The following is a 15,021-nucleotide window of genomic DNA, read 5'->3' as shown; positions in this document are numbered from 1 at the left end:
AGACCTAAAAGTATGAATGTACGTTATCACCCTTCTATGCCAAGACGCGACACCTGTTTTGTGAAGGATATTATGGGAAATGCACAAAGTGAGACGGCATATTATATAAATAAGAAATTCAACCGTACCAATTTCAATTTCTACGGTTTCATGAAATTAAAAAAAAGTGTGAAATCTTCCTCTCCTTACTCTTCTCCGTTTGCCTCTCCGCCGAGCCGCTGCCGCTCAACCCCACCATATCCGGCGCTGCTGGACTCCAGTCGACCTCATTCCGGCGTCGAGCGTGCCCATGGTACGAGATCTCCTGTCTCCATTTTGCGCCCCACGTGGCAAAAGATACGGTTAACCCTCGTCTTGTTCTGTGCTGGGTAAGCTTCTTCACTTAGAATTATTCTTGCGCGACTTTGAGTGAACGCTTCCTTAGATGAACCTTGGTCAGCAAAGGATTAGGCCTCCTGATGGCAGAAATTTTCACCGAGGATATCCTCATCGAGATACTCTTGAGGCTACCAGCCAAGTCGTTGATGCGATTCAAATGTGTCGGTAAACGGTGGCGGTCTCTAATTTCCAACCCGGGTTTTGCAAAGTCGCATTTGCAAAGGCTAATGGCGAGGGATTTAATTCCTAGCCAGAGAATCTTCAAGACCAGCCCCTTTGAGAGCATAGACTACGAATTGCACGACGGTGGCATCGGTGGCGATGACGATCTCGCGGTGGTAAAGGTTCATGAGCTGAGAATTGGCGATCCTTACTGGGAGCCTGAGCTCGTGGGGTCTTGCCATGGCTTGGTATGTTTACTTGTTCCTGGTAGGTTTTTCCTATACAACCCGACCACCAAGGAGTCTAGGAATTTTCCCTGCTCTGATCTTGTTCAACAAGATGCGTTAGTCAATGGATTCGGATATGATCCTCGATCTGACGACTACAAAATAGTACAGGCTGGTGGTTTAAAAAGTGGCAAGAGGCAATATTTTCGCTCAAGTCCGGTTCTTGGAGAAGGACACAAGTCCAACGAGAAAGCCATCCCGACTATTTCAACCAAGGAGTTTATTAGAATGGGGCCTTACACTGGTGCGTTATTGACATAAGCATAAACAAGAAAGAGAATGCAATTATGTCATTTGATTTGTCGGAAGAGAAATTCCACCAGGTGCTTCCTGTCCCTGAAGTTGATGGAGGCGTACTTTTCATTGGACTTGGAATTCATGGGGACCAATCTGTTCATATACCACGACACCCGTAATAATGATTGCATCGAGGCGTGGATAATGAATGAATACGGGAGAGGACGATGGTGGACTAAATGGTTCAATGTCTCAACTAAAAGAATACATGGCTACAAATATTGGCAGACGATCCCAGTCACGTACACAAGAAGTGGAAAAATTGTTTTTCTAATTGAATTGGGCAAGATGATTCTATTCAATCCAAAAGATAATACTTGTAAGGATTATCCCATCCGGAGGAGGGATGGATATGTTGAATCTGCTATCTATTTGGAAACTCTTGTTTCTTCCTATCTTGGCTGTGGGCCATCAATAATCTAGTGCCTTTTACAAGTTGTCCTAGTGGATTTGGTTTTACCCTTTTCTTTCAAGTTTGCTTTTTGGGGAGATCTGGCCATCTTCAGCTGTTGAATGATCTTGTGAATTCTGAAAAAGAGAAAAAAGAGTGTCGAGAGTCCATGAGTTATGGTCATTCGCCAGTAGCTTCACCATTGTGCCTACTTTTCTGTCCTCTCCAGATATAAGGTTAGCTCTCTGCTCGATGAATGGCTATTCAATCATCTCTGTTTTGCTTGAATCATGTGAATGTTAAAGCAAGCACATATCTAGTGATTTTGTTACAATGGAACGAGAGAGACACAATTCTAACATGAGAACTGTAAGAGTAGGTTTCCACAAAGCCTTGACCATAATTCAGACGAAAGCAGAAGCTTCAGGTTAGGCACCTATTAGATGACAAGCTAAATCTGCTTATTGACTGAGCAGCAGAGCAGGGAACCTGCTCAGGAATTTATAATGGTCCGATGAGCAATCGTAGCCAAGTCCACAAAATTCCAACCTTGTATACAATTAGCATTTGGATTTGGGATTTTGCTGGACTCCCGAATATTCGGAGCTTGTACCTGAAAGTGGATGATAGAGCGCAGCGATTGCAGTGTCCTTGATCCCACGAAGGACTTTCTCCAAGCCCACCGATCTCGGATGGTCGAAGGAGGATTAGGATCTTTCGGTGAGACGTCGAATTCTTCTGCATCCATCTATTGAGATGTAGTGTGGTGAATCATGGATCGAAGATCACAGAGAGGACCTCTTACATGAGCTCTTGAGCAGACATTTCAATATGGTGTTTGTGCATACGTCCCTTACATGATTGTTCATGGACATGACAGAAATCGAATTTGCAGTTTATTAATTTCGTTTAGTTTATCAAAAATGAATTCTATAAGCACTGCTATAATCTCTTCATGGGTGTAACTAAGATTAAAAATCTTTTAGGGGCTCAGTTTGTTTTGGGGAAAATCGATAATTCAAAAAGTATATTCCAAATTTTGATCGTTATCGTCGCTTAGAAGAATGAGCTCATAAATAATATTTTCATGGTTAGTAACAATCTATGCCTCATCATATTTGATAATAACGAAAATAACTTGCGGTTACAATCAGCATTTGGCCCCATCACAGTTAAAAGTAACTAGTTGAAAAGTACAATTGGTAGTCAGAATTAAAGGCCTATGCAAATTGCAGTTCATGCATAAAATCGAGTGCTTCATTAGAGAGTGTCACTCTCGATATCATCTAGTGATCTGCAATTGAAGGCTGGCATGGAGATTTTAGCTAAAGCTACCTCAACATTCTTCAACCCAAATTTTGGGTTTTGAGCCAGACGCAAGTTCCCGAATTTTTCACGAGTTCCATTGGTTCCACTTAACCTTTTCGACCTAAGACACAAAAGGTAATTAAAACGGACCTCTTGCATGGGATTGCAAGGATGGACATTGGTAAATATGACAACTTACGCATCTCTTTCTAAGGAGAAGGTGAATTCGACGCCACGGCCAAGTTTTACTGAGTTGTTCATGCATATGTAGTCATATCAATGTGTTTCCCAAACCTTATTCAACTAGAGGATTTTGAGAACTTGATAATGCTGAATTCAGAACTTCATATCATGAGGAAACTAGGATGCTAAAGAGCCAACCAGTCATTGCATAATAAAGATACTTTTGTTCTTTTGTCCTCCTTTTTACTTGGATTAGAGTGATCAATTAGATCATAGATAGGACCGATATTCAAAACAAAAGGATAGTATGATATTTCTTCCTTGAAGATATCCTATTAAACAACCTCTCCAGTGGCTAAACTTAAGTTGTGTGATGACCAAAAGTATCTGCCAGTTGGTCGAAACAATCTTTGTTGCCCATCTTAGATTGCGAAAATAAACAGGTTTGTCTCCTATGAGTAAATAAGGAGGCTTCAAATCAAGAAAGAAGACTAAAATATTTCAATCATGATTGAGATGATTGCGAATACAATGGCAACAAAATCAAGAATATTACGCATCATCTCATATTTCCTTTTTGATGTAGGTTTTAAGGGACATTCTAGCATGCCACCAAACACTGATCCGTGCATGTCGCCACCAAACTTTTGTCGATCCATATGGAGAGAGAAATAAAGTGTGAATGTACGTTGTGGCCCTTCCATGCCATGATGGGACGCTTTGTCTTGCGAAGGATATTATGGGAAATGGACAAAACGAGACAACGTATCATATAATATAATAAGGCTGCAATTTCTAGGGTTTCATAAAATTCAGGAAAGTTGGGAATATGTTCAATTGAAAATTCCACGCCAGCTCTCTTCTCCTCCTCCTCCTCCGCCTTGCCTCCGCCCAGCTGCTGGGCTCCACCGCGCGACCGCCGCCCACGCCGGCGAGTTCCCCCTCCGCCCGTGTCCGGCGGTGGCCTTGGGACCTCTCGAGAAAGCCGGCTACGGGCCATCGCTGACCCAATCGACCGCGTCCGAGATCCCTCCTGTTTCCGTTTTGCCCAAACAATGGCCGAAAGTATACCCGAGGATGTCGTCGTCGATATACTCTTGAGGCTACCGGCGAAGTCGCTGGTGCGATTCAAATGCGTCTGCAAGCGCTGGCGGTCTCTGATCTCCGACCGGGCCTTCGCCAAGTCGCATCTGCAGAGGGTGAAGGCAGCGGATTTGATCCCTAGCCAGAGAATCATCATCGGCGGCCGCAACAGCCCCCTCAAGACCGTGGACTACGAAGCGCTCGACGGCGGTGGCGAGGGTCGCATGGTGGTACCTCATGGGATCAAACCTTTGTGGGAGTCCCGCATCGTGGGGTCCTGTGATGGCCTTGTATGTTTACTTGGCCACTCCAATTTTGTCATATATAACCCGACCACCGGGGAGTATATTGAGTTGCCCAGTTCCGATTTTGTTGATCATGCTATGTATTTCAGTAGTGGAGCCAGATATGATTCATTCTATGGATTCGGATATGACTCTCAATCTGATGACTACAAAATAGCCCTAGTAGTAGGGGATGTTGTTGTTGAAGTTAAAAATTGGAAGGTGGCAATATTTTCGCTCAAATCTTGTTCCTGGAGGATGATGATGATAGAAGTTCCGTTCCAAGAAGAGGGAGTCGAATGTTGCGGCCCAGCAGTTTATTGGAAAGGGGCCTTACACTGGGACGTCTTTGTCTGGAACACGAATGGTGAGGGCTTTTCTGCGATGTTGTCATTTGACTTGTTGGAAGAGAAATTTCACCAGGTGCTTCCAGTCCCTGCAGTTGATGACGGCATACTACTCCTGGGACTCGAGATTCATGGGGCGAATCTGTTCATATACAATAATGCCCAAAATCCCCGCATTGAGGCATGGATTACAGATCAGTACAGGATAGGAGCACCGTGGAAAAAATGGTTAAGTGTTGATTGCAGTGCCTTGAATACGCCCTTTGAGAAGATTCCCCTTGTGTACACAAGGAGTGAAAAGATTGTTTTTTTGATGGATAGGAAGTGGATGATTATGTTTAATCCGGAGGATAATACTTGCAGGGAATATCTCTTAGGGACGGACCTTATTACCGAATATGCTATCTATTTGGAAACCCTTGTTTCTCCCTACCTTGGCGGTGGAGCTGTTGAATGATCTTGTGGATTTTGAAGAAAAAAATAGTGTCGAAAGTCTATTCTTTAGTAAGTTTGTCGTGCTTTTAGTACTCTGTCCAGATGTAGGGTTACATGTCTGCTCTCGATGAATGGCCATTCAGTCATCTTTGGTTTGCTAGAATAATGAGAGATGGTAAGTAGAGTTTGAGTTTTAATGTGCTTGACTGGAATGTGGATAGTGCAACTGAATTCGAGGATGAACTATCTTGTAATACTATAGTCAAGATCAGCGACTCTTTTTGAATTTTGCCTTCTTGAGTATACTATTGCTGTGCAAGATTTCGGGAATGACCCATCCTCATTGGGCTGCATTTGCACGCACAGCTTGATAAACATACCGTTGGGATCAAAGCACAATGTAGTCTCCAGTTAAAGAAACTGGCGATAATGTTATTCCCTAATTACCAAATAAACTATTGAATCCATGTACCAAGATGCGAGTTATCTACTCAAAGGGATGGTGATGGCAAAATCCCGCTGTAATGTGAAATGTTGCGAGTTATCTACTCATAGAACTGTGTACATTTATCGTAATAGTTTTTCATCCCATTGGTTTAACCTTGAAAGCCTGCTTTTGTTTCTGGACTTAGATACTCCTCTACGTACCCTGTTGTAATTAGGGATCTCTTGTTCTTGTGATTTGACTTTATGAACAGATTGCTAATTCTAAGTAAAATTCCCTCTGGGCAAACAAGAACCACTCAGGTATATTAGTCTGCATGCCATCGATTCTTCTCTTCTCTATTAATCCACACATTGAAGAAAACAGATTACAGAAATGACCGCGCACACCCACAAGAATTCCTCACTCTTAGAAAACAAGCTTCATTTGAAGTTGAAATGAGTTTAAACAGGAATAAGTCTCAAGTAACCGGTACAATCAGCCGTTTCACCCCATCACATACCTGGAAGGGTGCCTCAACAAGTAATATAAATAGACCTATTTGGCTACAGAATTCTGAGGATCGATGTGGATATATTTAGGCAAAATTGAAACAATAAAGAATGAACTTCAGAGGAGAGCGGCGCGAGCAGGCCTTGTTGCAACTTCAGGTCTTGTAGCATGGTATGATGAGTGAGTGAAGCCCCATAACTGCACCACAAACGAGACAATGGGATTGCTAATACGAAATGTGGAGCCTATTCTTCACAGATGTAGATGACAAGTGAACATTAGCAACGGAACTTGCAATTTAGTTAAAGTCCTATCCTCCAAGGCGGTAAGATCCACATAAAATGTGAAACCTAAAGCAAGCAAGACAATAATTCTTAGCACATTCAACTCTATGGAGATACCCAATCTAATTCACTTCTCTTTTCCCACACACAGAGTTCAACAGATTATTCATGCACCTTTGTACACCAAGGTCATCAACCTCAGACAAAACTAATTTGTCAGAAAAAAATCAAGTTAAAAGATGTATTTAAGGCCTATGCAAATTGCAAGTTGTGCATCAATTCAAACGCTTCATCCGATGAAGCCTATCCTAACAACGTGAAGTGATTGCAATTGAAGGCAAGCTTGGACATTTTAGCTTGTTACCTCAACATTCTTCAACTTGAACTTTGGGTTGTGAGCCAGACATAAGCTTCCAAATGTTTCACAGGTCCACTTGTTCCCACTTAACTTATTCATAACAAAACTCACAACAAGAAACCTCGATGGGGTCCTCTCTTGACATGCAGAGCCTCCCTCTACCAACAATGGTAGTTTTTTTCTTTTCATCGCATCTGTTTCTGAACCCTTATTTTCACTTCTAATCCCATCTCTTTCCTGTGCGACCTTGTAGTTATCATCTACCCCTTCCCTTTGCAATCATAGCTCCGTTTTTCTGCTTCGTTGGTGCCTCGGAGCGTTTCTTCTCTAACAAGCTTCCCTCCCAGTTTCTGCGATGAATTTTTGTTTACCGACTTGACCTTCCCCGCAATTTCCTTTAGAGATTCCTCTTAGCCCAACCAAATTCCCTGTTGTGTTGCATCGATGATGGTGTTGCTTTTGCTCTTGTCAATTATCTCAGCCATCAATTCCGCTTGCTTCTTTCCCTTTCAGCTGCAAAATTATGATCGTTACCTGTTTGTTGAATTACCCCAATGTCTCTATCAGTTTCGTTAATCCTCTATCAACCACATAGCTAGTAATCTACTACTCTTTGCATGCCGACTCCAGTCCTTACCTCCTCTGATTTATGAACTAATACCTTCATCATGGACTATCCTGAATAGGAAGAGAAAGCATGCCTTGCTGCCCCCTATAACAGATTGGGTCGATTATGGTCAGAGCAGGAAATCGATACCTAGGATGAGTCGCCACCCCTGGAAAAAATTGAAGAATGTCGAAGGATATTAGTCGGTAAGGTTTTCTTAGGGTGTGCATGTTTTTATTTATGTTCTTTTTTTTTTTGTTCTAGGGAACATAAATAAAAAAAAAATGTTTATGTTTCGGGGAACAGTTTTTGAACAAAAGAACGCGTTTGGTAAGTGTAAAAAAAAACTGTTCTTGGAATAAAAAAAAAGAAACACGTTTGGTAATCGCAGTCCATTTGTTCCTAGAATAGAAAAAGAACAGAAACATGTTTGGTAAACGGCAAAAAATTTATGTTTCCAATTTTTTTTTTTTAAAAAAGCTTTTATTTAATAAAGTTTAAACTTGATATTGAAATCTCATTCTTATAAAATGCTCATTAATTTTATTTTGTTCACGGTGAGTGAAGACAAACATTTTATATGGGTGATCATATGGCATATTTCGTAGAAAATTTTGTAAGTAAAGTTTGTATCAAATTTTTTTCAAGTACAAAAGAACATTTTTTAGTTTTGAAGCATATAAACTTGATATTGATTTCTCATTCTCATTAAATGCTTATCAATTTAATTTTGAAAATGGTGAGTGAAGAAAAATATTTTCAACATGGTCATATGTGCATACTTAAACGAAAATTTCATACATCTCAACATGAACCCTTCCATACATTACATCACAATAATGAAGTAATATAGTTCATTGTTCAACTGCATCACAGTGAATACGTAAAAGCAATATTACAAAAGTCAACAAATCTCATGCATATTGTGATCCCTTGCCATTTTATTTGCAATTCTTATCCTAAGCCTGTTCATCCCAGATGACTGCTCATCCGATGTATCATCTGCAACTTCCCCTCCTGTAGGTCCAAATGGATACTCCGAATCTCCATATATGGAAAAATTTCTGTCCATCCTATCTTGATCACAAATGTAATTATGAAGAACACAACATGCAATTACAACAAGTGCTTGCTTCCGAATTGTAAATGGAGGCATATGTCTCAAAATGGTGAAGCGATTCTTTAATGCCCCAAATGACTTCTTAATTACATTTCTTAGTGAAGAGTGCTTATAGTTGAATAACTCTTTTGCTGTTCTTGGTCGTCTCCCACTCCCTCTATATTCGTTGAGATGATACCGTTCCTTTCTAAATGGAGTTAAAAATCCCGAAAGTGCTGCATAATCGGAATCTGCCACGTAGTATTTCCCTACAACATGATATATATAAATTTGTTATGATATTAAACCATAATATAATCACAAATGTCAATATAAACAAAGTAAATACCGGGTGGTGGTCGGGGAAATTGCAATTGAGGAATTTCTAGTGCTGCCGAAAGCACTCGACAACTATTGGCGGATCCTTCCCATCTAGCATACACGAAAGTAAATTTCATATCAAATGAACAAACACACAACATGTTATGTGTGGTAGTTCCTCTCCTACCTCTAAATCGAATCTGCTGAGACACCGGGATAATAGCATTTATATGGGTGCCATCCAGAGCACCTACGCAGTCTTGTCAATTTATTACCAATCTAAGATTATATAAGATTATGAACTATATGTATTTGATGGTATAAACTCGATATAATAATCATATCTTGAAGTAGTGCTTATGACTAGGATCCATAAGAATTTCTTCTGGGATGACATCAAATGACGGTGGTTTGATTATCTCTTTCGAAAGTTTGATAATTGCTTTCAACACTTTGCTGAAATACTTGCTGATCGTTTCTCCAGAATGTTGAAATCTCTCACATAAATTTCTATTTGAGCTACCGTGACAAAGCAAAGATAAGAATATCCTAATTTGTTCGTCAATTCTAATATATCGACTATCTTTTAACCAACCCTTACTCTCATCAAATCACATAAATTTAGAAAAACATGCCTCTCCATCCTGAAGGCTTCATATATCCTATCTGAATGTCCAGAAAGAATCTCCCTTATCCATTCGGATCCTAATAATTTGCTGTCCCTAATAGGTTCTCTTGTATGCACGGACGCGTCAATCGCAACCGTGCACAACCATGCTAGCAATACGCTAAGATCATCCTCATCCAAGAATTGTTGAACTTGTTCTACCTCTTCACTACATAAACTATATGATCCCTCTTCCATAATACCTATACCATCACAAAAATATAAAAACATCAATATAGATTTTGAAAATATATCCAATAACAATCAATAACATAAGTCATAGTCTTAATAGAAGATGCCATTACATATAAGTACGAAGAGTCTGAACACTTATATCTTTAAAAATGACATATTAATAGATAACATAAGTTTTACAATCTAATGAAACCCCACTCAATTCATAAATATACAAAAGATGATAAAGAAGTCTATTTCTCCTTTCAGTTGTGGATTTAATGAAAGCACCCTCCATGAGGCACTATCGCATGCTCGATCCACTGCTTTATTGTAAAGATCTTGGTCTATCTCAGGCATAGTAAGCAGAATATCCATCACAGCAATGACGGAGAAAGGATCCTCAGTTGATGGCATAACCCCAGAGGTCGCAGAGCCACTACCAGATTGACTGGACTTAACTTTCAAAAATTCTTGGATAGCTTTGCAAGTGTCATCAATACTGTTTTGGATACTCCTCCTTCTCCTCTTAGTATTTGGAGTCCTATCCAATTTGTGCTTTCCACGAGTTGAAGTTCCAGCATCTTCTGGTGTAAAGACTCTCTCATAAGTGTGGTGATCACCGAAGTCATCTGTATGGCCACCACCAGCATCACCATAGGCATTGCCACCACTGTTGTCACCATATGCATTGTAACCACTGTTGTCACCATATGCATTGCCATCACTATTGTCATCTTCCTCCGACACCGTCACATCTTGAGCATTTCCAATGCCATATTCCCCAGTAGCATATGTACCACCAAATACAATATATAGCTTGGGATACTAGGGAAATCCATCATTCCTGAATTTTACTCACTCTACATTCTCCTACAATTTTGACAATAATGACATTTGAGGTATATAATCATACATTTTAAAATTTATATACATATGCTTGGATCAAAATGACCAAAAAGTTAAAAAAAATATACCTTGATGTGAGATTCCCATATGCTTGGATCGTCCACAACAACTCTTTTATTGACATTATCCCAACCGAATCCAGACTGAGACATAAGTTTTTGAAAACTGCTATACTGTTTTCTCAATTTGTTTACTTTGTTCCTCAGCTGGACCATGCTATATTGGCATCCTATTTGTCTAACGAATTTAGTCTGTATATTCCTCCACCCTGCTTTGTTGAAAGTAGAAGAGGTCCGATTTCCCTTTTTGACCTCATCCACCAACAAGCCAATAAATATGTTGGTTACAGACTCGGTCCACTTTGCATTGAATGTCTGTCTCTCAGATGCCATTTAATCTTTGATCGGTTGAGCAACATATGAGTTATGAGTTAAATCAATAACATAATACTATATATGCCAAACACAAAATCATTCTCAAGAGATGCAAGCCAAGAAGACTACATAATGACAAAAATGAAAATTGTTGAACTAACTTGTGTAAAAGACATCATAAGTTGCATTTTAAGCTACAAGAAGTACATGGTACTATGACTAGCAATGATCAATCAAACTGAATGCTCAAAATAAAATATAGATCATTGTGAGAGACCTAAACAACTACTCTCATTTGCAATATTTTTGAGCTGTAAAATCCAAATGATTAGCCTGAGCACTTCATTGTAATATATAGAATGCAACCATGAAATTCAGCCAACACAAGGCAGCATTACCCTTCGTTCTTACCTTCTTACGATGCCGCGGTTGTCGCTGCGCCCCGACTTCGGCTGGTTCTCCCCTTTGGTGGTGAAATCGTCATTGAACGCCCTCACCACAAGCTTCACTAGCCTGTCCATTCCACATCACCATGAGCAACAAAACAACAATCGAAGGAAACCCCAATCCAATCGATGAATTAAAATTCCCCCCTTCCAAAACTGAATCAAGCAACAACACAACATCACTCGAAGCCCATGCGGAATTGAAGGATCCACCTGTTCAATGGATCGATCAAGCGTCGGTCTATGCTCCTCGAGCGAACGCGGCAGCTGCTGCCGCTCGCTCTCCCGGCCCGCCGGCTTCGCCGCTCAAGCGGGGAGCCGGGAGAGCGCAGCTCGCCGGAGGAGCGAGTCGCTCGAGCGAGGCGGGCAGAGCCGCTCGCCGCTCGAGGCGGCGGACCGCTCTCCCGGCTCGCTCGAGCTTGACAGAGTAGCCGGAGCTCGCTTGGGCCTTATTCCGGTCGCTCGAGCTGGTAGAGAGGTTGCTCTGCCGCTCGAGCGACCAGAGCTGCTCTGCCGCTCGAGCAACCGTGAGTCGCTCTATCCAGCGACCACGTAGCTCAAGCTTGGCGAAGCGGCTCGAGCGAGCAGCCATTGCCGTAGATCCGGGCGAGCAATGCTAGCTTGAGCCTCGAACGAGCCGTTGCTCGAGCGAGCGTCCCTGCCGTTGGCGAAGGTGGGTCAGATTTGGGAGGGGTGGCTCCCGCCGAAGCCCTCGTCGACTAGAGAAGGAGGAGCACCAGAAACGTACCTGGATTCGAAAGCTTCAGCTGGTGCGTCGGCGGAGTGAGGAGTCGCCGGAGAGTCAGTCGAGTGGGAGGCGCTAGAGAGAAGGGAGACGCGCTGAAAAATGGAGAGGATGAACGAAGGAGAAGGGGACGAACGAACGAACGAACGAAGGAGAAGGGAGAGCACGAACGAACGGGCGAAAGTGTTCTGGTTTTGTTTTTGTTCTTTTGATTTTTGTTCCTTTTAGGCGTTGAAGAAGTGGTTCGAAGTCCGGTAAGTAAAATTTTTTTTTTTCTTTTTTTTGTTCCTATTTTTTTCCGGGAACAAAAAAACAAAAAAGTGTTCCATAAACACTTTTTAGGAACGTTTCCATGCAGCCCCTTAGACTCCCCTATTAATCTACCAGCATTCCAGAATACAATGCAACGTGCTTGGCGTACAGATCATGTGCAAATCTCTCAACAGGAAAATGGATATCTATGTGGCTAAATTCAAGTTAGAGAGTGATAAACGGAGAGTAGAAGAGGGAGGACCGTGGCGATTCTCTAATAATTTGGTGATCTTTCAACCCTGGAAGCCGAATACTCCTCTCCACTGTTATGATTTTTCTAAATGTGTATTTTGGGTTCAAGTATTTGGCCTTCCCCTAGAATGGTGCACAACTCAGATGTTAAGCAGAGCTGTAAGAAGCATTGGAAGAATGCTAGAAGTTAAGCTTGATACCAAAGAAGGAACAACTTTGAAAGTGGGTCGTGTTAGGGTGGAATTTAACCTAAGTGATCTTAAAAACAGGGCAACTAATTCGTATTGCAGGCAAAGCATTATGGCTAGACTTCGGATATAAACGGCTTCCCCATTTTTGTTATTCATGTGGACAAATAGGACATTATGCCATGTATTGTCAAACCGTACCTTTCATTGAAGCCAAGATGGAAGGTAAGGAGAAGATAGCCTTCGGTTACTGGTTGCGAGCTGAAGTTAAGTAGAATAGTCCATACTAGAGGACTTTCTATGAAGGTAGCCCTCCCTCTGATGAAACTGATGACGTTATCCTAGAAACTCCTCCCTTCCTAACATCTAGAGTACCCGCTCTACCTCCTCCTGAAGAAGTCACCTCAAAGGCAGATTATCAGGTTGTCACTGAACGTAGGAATGTAATTACTATTGATAAGATCCTGGTCTCATCAAAATAGAAAGGTATACAAATAGTCTATCATGAAAAGGAGTCAAGTATCTTGATTATAGCAATGGATACAAGTGAGCCAATGCACCAATACTTACCTCTTGTAGAAACGGGGAATGGTGTAAAGCTGAAACAGGATTCTATTGCTCTTCCTCCTCCCTTGGCAGCTTCTGCCGGAGGTGCTCTGGTCCCGGTCCCTACTCTACACAAAGTCCAACATGAAACTGTTCAACGACCTGAGAATGCCAAGAAGATAACACCTTCTCGTATTGCTACTAAGACAATCGAAGAAATTCAAGAGATACAATCCATATGCTCGGGATCTCACGGATCGGACTATATTGATGACATTCATTTACTGGATACTCCTGTCCTAACGGTTGAAGAAGTCAGGAAATGGGCCGAGGTGGCTTGCCCCAAAAAGCCACCGGTAGCAAAATGAAGCTCATATGTTGGAACCGTCAGGGACTGGGCTCTTCCCTGACGGTTCAAGCCCTAAAGGCCCTAGTGGCCAAAGAGAGGCCGGATTTTTTTTTAATGGAAACGAAGAATCGAGAACTGTTTCTTTCAAGAATTCAGCATCGACTTCAGTTCACTAATTCCCATATCGTTAATCTAGTAGGCATAGCTAGAGGTTTGGCCATGTTTTGGCATTCTCACATAACTCTAAAAGTGGAAATTACTACTTCTAACTTTATTGATTCAATATGTAAAGAGTCAGGGAGAGGAACACCTATGAGACTGACCTGTGTACATGCTCCAACAACTCCTCAATCACGTCAGCCCTTTTGGACAGCACTTCGTCGAATTGCATCCATCAACTCTTTACCTTGGATTTGCGCCGGGGACTTCAACGAAATTGCCTATCATTGGGAGAAAGTAGGTAAGCGCCCCCCTGATTTTTTTCGAATGCAATCCTTTAGAGAGGTTCTACAAGATTGTGCATTGATGGATATCGACAGCAAGGGATGCGTGTTTACCTGGATGAATAACCGCGAGGGGAATGATTTGGTTAAAGAGAGATTGGACTGGGTTCTTTGCAACTTGAACTGGAGGATCGCTTTCTCTGAGGCTGAAGTCTGTGCTTTACCAGCAGTGGGTTCGAATCACAGTCCTCTGGTACTTTATATTGACGCTACAGTGCGCAGAAAAAGGGAAGACCTTCTACTTCGAAGCTTACTGGTTGCAGCATTAGGACTGTCAAGATGTCATCGACACAGCTTGGTCTTCAGCTCGAGCTAAGGGATATAACCTGCCACAAATGTTAAAATAGGTCAGTTGGGCTCTTTTGAAGTGGAGTATAGCCACTTTTTCTAAAGCAAACGAGCAGATAATATCTTTACAGCAGCAACTTCAAGTGTTAACCAATCAGACTGGCAGTACATTAGATAAATAGCAAGTCAGTAAGCTGAAAGGGTTGCTCCACAATGCTTGGCAGTAGGAGGAACAGTACTGGGCGATGCGATCTAGGATTAATTGGCTCCGGTGGGGTGATAAAAACACTAAATTTTTTCACGCCACTACTATTCAATGGCGAAACAGAAACAAAATCAGGATGCTACTGGATGAGAACCAAAGATGGGTTCGAGATGATCAACTACTCAAAAACATGACGCTGGAATTCTTCTCTAAGCTCTACAAATCAGAAGGTTATCGTGACTATGGGCCTATTCTTGAGAAATGTGAGTGTGTGTTGTGACAGATGCTATGAACATGCAACTTATTTCAACTGTTACTCGAGAGGAAGTTCGTCTCGCTGTTTTTTAGTTGGGGGAATCTCG

The 15,021-nt window shown here is 41.7% G+C and overlaps 2 protein-coding genes across 2 annotated transcripts; both read left to right on the top strand.

Annotated features, from left to right (window-relative positions):
• The first annotated feature begins 189 nt into the window (after positions 1-189).
• On the top strand, positions 190-2,414 carry LOC120287541 (F-box/kelch-repeat protein At3g23880-like). The gene has a single exon (XM_039300361.1). It carries the CDS (start codon positions 459-461, stop codon positions 1,086-1,088), a length of 630 nt encoding a protein of 209 aa, XP_039156295.1. The 5' UTR covers positions 190-458; the 3' UTR covers positions 1,089-2,414.
• A 1,647-nt stretch (positions 2,415-4,061) lies between these two features.
• Positions 4,062-5,177, top strand: LOC104414426 (F-box/kelch-repeat protein At3g06240). The gene has a single exon (XM_039299954.1). It carries the CDS (start codon positions 4,062-4,064, stop codon positions 5,175-5,177), a length of 1,116 nt encoding a protein of 371 aa, XP_039155888.1.
• The last annotated feature ends 9,844 nt before the right edge of the window (positions 5,178-15,021 follow it).

Source organism: Eucalyptus grandis, chromosome 8 (genome assembly GCF_016545825.1).
Source record: "Eucalyptus grandis isolate ANBG69807.140 chromosome 8, ASM1654582v1, whole genome shotgun sequence".
In the NCBI taxonomy this organism is placed as follows: Eukaryota; Viridiplantae; Streptophyta; class Magnoliopsida; order Myrtales; family Myrtaceae; genus Eucalyptus; species Eucalyptus grandis.
The sequence above is the reverse complement of the archived record's forward strand: the minus strand, read 5'-3'. Positions and strand labels throughout refer to the sequence as shown.

Excerpts from the sequence above, each read along its gene's own strand:
- LOC120287541 (XM_039300361.1), top strand. The coding sequence starts at position 459 with ATGGCAGAAATTTTCACCGAGGATATCCTCATCGAGATACTCTTGAGG.
- LOC104414426 (XM_039299954.1), top strand. The coding sequence starts at position 4,062 with ATGGCCGAAAGTATACCCGAGGATGTCGTCGTCGATATACTCTTGAGG.